The following is a 6,000-nucleotide window of genomic DNA, read 5'->3' on the forward strand; positions in this document are numbered from 1 at the left end:
AATGAATATTTTTAATACAATGCTTTTCTTTTTTTCAAATTGTAACCATGAAATAAAAATTGACATTTTAAGAAATAAACTTTGGGAGCACATTCCCCATGGGGGGATACTCCTTTAGCCTGGAAACAGGAGGGAAGGCCTAGACTCTACTCCAAATGTCTTGACAGATTTTGATGATCCCTCCTCCTGGAAGGCATCACCCTCCCTGTGGAGTAAGGGGAAGTGGGATGGGAGGGGGTCAGGGGGCATGAGAGGGAGGGAGGGAGAGGGAACTGGGATCAATATGTTAAATAAGAAAAAATAATATGTACATACACATGGAGATCTGTGATACATAGCTGTTACTATGTCCATATAACAATAAATCGACTATTTGTACTTTTCAGACTTCTCTTTAGCTACACTGAAGCTTGGACCATGCCAAAACCAGCCTCAGACTTTGCCATGGAATTTTAGGACAGCCTTATTTTTCAGCCTCATTGTTTTTCTGTGCACATGACCCAACTTCTGGGAACTTTTAAAATCTCCCAGAGTGATTGCATTTCTGTACTTTATGAGGAGTCTAGCTTTCAGCCTTGTTACTGTTGCCTGTTCATACAGTTTGATAGGATGGTATATTTAACTACTGTACGGTTATTTAAAGGTCATGTTATCTTGGCATTAGACCCTAGTTCTTATCATTCTCATGAATTTCTTATCATTACCATTCAGCTTTCCAAATAAAAATTTTCCTCCAGAATGCATGAAAGAAAACTACTGAATTATAGTGCATTTTAGATATAGATATCCAATCAACCCTAAAATCTATTTTTGAGAGTAAACAGACCCGATCTAAACTCTCCCATTGATAGACTCATTACTAATCACTAATATTAAAGTTTTAAGTAAACTATTAAACCAGTCCTCTGAATACATGGGCAAGAGATAACATTTTTAAAAATGTATAGAAATATGCCTGAACATGCCCACATACAGAAGCAGAAGCATGCAGTATACTACACACAAACGACCATCAATGGAACTGGTTGTGGTATGAGGCAGATAAGCAGATATATGTGTTTGTACTACTCAAGTAAGCTCCCTACAAAAAGAAACTTTTTAAAACTCAGAGTGATCAAAGGACAGTTTAAATTTGGGAGGAAAAGCACACATTCCACAACTAAAACCCATTAATTGTTTTCAAGTAAAAAGTTTTTTTAAAAAAAACAAATAAACAAAACAAAACACCATACTCAATTGCATTTCCACAAGTTCTATGAAGCCCAGTAGATGAAAACAAGGAGAGAGGAAAGGAATATTATACATGTAGCAAAAAAATATTAATCAAATAAACAGATAGCTCTCAACTTCTGTAAAGTTAAATACTAATTGTTCTCCTTTGGCTCTTCTCCCCATCTCCAGGGGCAGAAGCAATTATAATAAAAGATGCCCTAAAGTAAACGTTTCTATTTCTGCCCATTTTGAACATGTCTTCCTTGTTTTGAAGCAGGCCCTTCCTTATATTTCCATTTTCCAAAGTCCTCATTTTAAAACATCATTTACTTAACTAACAAAGAGGCTCTCCATTGTCTTTTCAGATCAGCAGAAGGCACAGGAGCAGTAATGCAAAAGCCTTTTCTAATTGTGCTCTTTTTACAAAAATGCACTCTATTTTGTGCACAGCAGATTGTAACACTTTTCTTTTGTTCAGGGTAAATCTGAACACTCTGTAGTTAAATCAAGGGAAGGACTTTAGCTGTTGCTGCGGAGGTGAAAGTAGTGTAAGCAATAACTTAGGCTGTAAATACCAAAATGACTAGTGTAAACTATAAACTTTCATTGTCCCTTCTCAGTTATCTTTGAAGAGGAGTGGGGAGCACACTAGTGAACAAAAGTGAGTTCTGGGCAATCGTTCTTCCTTGCTTTTAGATGTGCCTACATTGATGACATATTGGCTCCCTATTCAGTCTGGATGAAGAAATACTGTAAATTACTGCTGAGGTCAGGGGAAGTGACCAATGGCCAATATTCACCTACTTTGAAACTCTCTCAGGAAAGCCTGGATTCAAAAGTCATTCTTTTAAAGATTTAGACTGTATTTAGAGAGTAAAGCAAAATTGTGTCTTAAACTGTGTGGCTACTATTAATGCACTTTGAAGTACTATTTGTTGGAAGTGAATTGTCTGATCATGACAGCTTTTGCTTCATTTATTTGTTAATATTGGCCCCTGTTTCCTGATAGGAAATTGTGTACTTGTAGCAGGTGCTAACCACACCATCATTATTTTCCATACTGCTCTCAGAGTTTAGAGCTAGGTAACATGGGCAAGGCCACCTAGCCAAAGAGGAGCAAAGCTAGGCCCCAAATCCAGTAGTTAGCTCCAGAAGCTAGGCTCTGAGTCACAACCATGCCTCAGCAAATGACAACTTGGCACCCTTCAGCATTTCTGCAATTTCAGCAAACACAGCAATGTTAGATTCTATAGGCTAGTCCTCATCATCGGCTAGCACAGCCTTTTTATGTCTATCTTCCAGCCCAGGGACTTTCACCTGTTCAGGTCAGTGAACTGATTCTCTACTGTGCCCCCAAGACTTCCTACCCATACATGATATCAGATTGAGGCTAAAAATTACAAAAACAAAAGCAACACAAAACAAACAAATAAGCAACAGAAAACAACTTTTAACACTTCAGTTACTTCACAAAATGTATCTTGCCTGATTGTAAAACTATATTCTAAAGGTAGCTCATGGGGAAAATGCAATGACTAGTGCATGGGGTGGCCACCATTATCTTCTCTATATCAAGCACCTTATCAGTGTGTTCTTATCCCCATCTATTCACACCAGTTTTCAATTGCCTCCTTCTCCAACTATTGGAGACAAAGACAATAGTTTCTCTCAGATCAATCTCCCCGTGATGCTTTTAATGAATGTATTCAGGAAAGCTCTTCAATTTGAGAGAAAACTAAGCCTTCGTAATTTATTGTGACTCCTCAACACAAAGAAAACTTTAGTGGGTTAATAGGATTAACAGAGACGTCTCTGTGTATGTTCCTCCCGGCTTAATGTACTTTTCCTCACTGTGTTATATTTTAATGATTAATTGCACGCTCTTTCATGGTATTTTTAGCTCATGAATCATAGGTATTACTTTGAGGGAAAAGTAAAATTTCGTAGGTGATAAAAGATGCTACTGCTTAGAGTGTGGAGCACACACTGAACAACACAAAAGCTGCAGAAGGGTGAATGCCTCCATGCCAGGTTATAAGGTACATCAGGCTGACTGGCCACACAGACTAAGACTACACTCAGTTGAATGGCGTGGGAAGGCTCACAGTGCGTCAGTATTCTTGGATAAAGCTTGTTCAATGATGCTGGACCAAATGTCTCACCAGCTTCACTTTCTCCACAAGAATGCCATTCAAAACTATTTTCCAAGACAGGTGCATGACAAGCATAAAGAATGAAATCAGCTAAGCTTAAAACACCATTCTGAAATTAAACAGCCAGAAGCCAAAAGCCATCCAATCTCTCACACTTATTCCTGAAATCTTCACAGCCTGGATGCTGCCAGAGGACAGCTAACTGATTTAGTTTAATAACAACAAAGATGTCTGGGGCATTAAAGTTAGTACAAAAAGGACACTCAGACATGGTATCCTGTACCATAGACACCCATGAATAGTTCATTAAATCATTCACATTGCTCAATATCCAAAAGTGAAACTATGAAGAAAAGTCCTAAGTAAACTATATAGAGAAATCCACATATTATCCTTTAGCTCTTGTCACTAAAATGAATTTTTCAAAGGCAAATATGAAGTCTTTTAAAAGGCTACCAGCTTCCTTTCAGGAACATATAAAGGTTCTTTATCAGTGACATAGCCAAACTAGACAGAACCAGTTATCCTGCAAACAGGTGGTTTTAAACTTGATTCAAAAGAACGGAACGGGGGGGGGGGAGAGAAGAGTATTATTTCTAAACACAAGAGGGTGGGAGGAAAAGCTGCTGCAGGGGTGGGTGAGGGGTGGGGCAAGAAGAAAGGGGAGAGGGACGAGGGGGAAAATTCAAATAATCAAAGGGAGTTTTGTTTTGTTTTTATCTTGAAAAAAAAATCCTAAACAAAATAAAACCGAAACCCGAGAAACACAGGCTTTGTTTCAGTGTGGTTAAAATCGCGATTATAGCTCAATCTTTCTCCCATCATACATAAAGTACCTAGAAGAACTCAAAAGAAAGGTTTTGGCATTTCAGGTTGGAACTTATTCGCCGAACGATGAGATTTTTGCAGAAACTGGGTGCAAAAGAAAAGCAAATACTGTTGAGAGAACAGGGCAGTTTGTGTATCTCTTTCCAGGGAGGATTCAGTTTCCAATGTCCTCTGTACTTCGTTTCATTCTTCCAAATGTGAAATTAAGTCGCAAACAATACCTTGGCCAGCACAGCTTGAGACAGTGGCCTGGATCTTGAATTTTTACACTCCACTTTTGCAGACAGCAGGGCTCAGCTATTGCTGAGGTGAGGGACACTGGGCGGGTGTCCCCCAAAGCCATGGAAGGGATGGAGCAAAAGACAGAGGGTCACAGGGTGGGAAGGGGCGCTTCGGTCCCCTGGAGTCCATGCCTCTGAACTCGGATCTTCTGGGTCACTGTGACTTAGGACAGAGAGAGGTGGCTACCTTTAAAACTCCTAGGAAGTGACCAGGTCCTAGTCCCAGGTTGCTGCGTCCCTCCTGATCCACTTGGGTCCCCTAGGGAAACTTTGACATTCACCTACTCTGTCCCAGGCGCTGCCCCCAGGCCTCCCGCCCTTCCGGGTCCCCACACCCAGGGGCCGCGGTCGGTACCTCGATGTCCGGCGTGTCCCTGCTCAGCACACCCGCCATGGCAATGCTCCCCGGCCACAGACTCACGCACACAGACCCTCTGTTAGCGGCCACAGCCTCCAGCCCAGAACCAAAGCCTGAGCTTGCCCAGGAGCTGGTACACTGACTGCCCGAGGAAGGCAGGCGGGGGCGGGGCGACAAGGACACGCCCCCGGGGCGGGGAAACACTCTAGGCCGGCCTCACAGCTTGTCCCAGGAGTGCCAGGCTCCCTGGCTCTGCTGGAAGGAACTTTGAGCTGTACTGGCCTTTGCTCCTTAACCAGCCAAGGCCGACCTTGGTAGGCGGGTTCCTGTGTCAGAGATCCCCAGAAGTACAAGCAAGCAATTGCGTCTTTGAGGCTCTTCCACACCCTGATCCTGCGATGTGCCAAAGCACAGTCTAAAGTGCAACTGGATCTTTCATAAATCACCAGGGAGTATCCATGTTCCTCTGCCCACCAGCAAATAAACCAGCTTAGGAAGACTGACAGACATCAGAATCCACAGTCCAAAACCCCAGAGCAGCCTGTAGCTTAGTGGTTCTCAACCTTCTTAATGCTGTGACCCTTTAATACAGTTCTTCATGTTGTGGTTTGTAGCTACTTCATAAGTATAATTTTGCTTCCCTTATGAATCATAATGTAAGTATCTGTGTTTTCCAGTGGTCTTAGGCAATTCCTATGAAAGGGTCACTCCACACCAAAGGAGTTGAGACCCACATACTGAGAACCTCTGCTATGGTGAGAGGTGTTTGTGGTAAAGAGGCTGGGAGTCCTTTAGTGACTAGAGAGGATTTGCAGTACAAATCACAAGGTTATTGTCAAGAACTTAAAACTTGTAGGGGTTGAATAATATTTTCCCTTGAATCAAATATTAACATTTAAAAAAGGAAGAGACTAGAGAGTTAAATAGAAACTGCAGAATCACCCTCCCATGGCTTCCTTATTTTCACTCACTCATTTGCTCCTTCCCCATTTCCGAGTATTTTTTATTCCAACCAGATCTTGAGCAACTTGAGCAGTTGTGTACAAGCTTGTTCTATTAACTCTCCTAACTGTAGATTGAGCTTTAAAGTATGAATTAGCCCCCTTGTTTGCCACGTAAGATACAAGCTTTTATTGGTGGCCTGTTGCAACCCAGATTTAAAAAAAAA

At 41.5% G+C, this 6,000-nt stretch overlaps 1 protein-coding gene across 1 annotated transcript in view; it reads right to left on the reverse strand.

Annotated features, from left to right (window-relative positions):
- Positions 1 to 4,928, reverse strand: part of Dpyd (dihydropyrimidine dehydrogenase) — an 817,241-nt gene extending 812,313 nt beyond the window's left edge. The window contains exon 1 of the mRNA XM_051185598.1: positions 4,830 to 4,928. Coding sequence (XP_051041555.1) covers positions 4,830 to 4,868 — 39 coding nt within the window. The 5' untranslated portion in view covers positions 4,869 to 4,928. The remainder of the gene's footprint in view (positions 1 to 4,829) is intronic.
- Between the last annotated feature and the right edge of the window lie 1,072 nt (positions 4,929 to 6,000).

The sequence above is a fragment of the Phodopus roborovskii genome, unplaced genomic scaffold (assembly GCF_943737965.1).
Source record: "Phodopus roborovskii unplaced genomic scaffold, PHOROB, whole genome shotgun sequence".
NCBI lineage: Eukaryota > Metazoa > Chordata > Mammalia > Rodentia > Cricetidae > Phodopus > Phodopus roborovskii.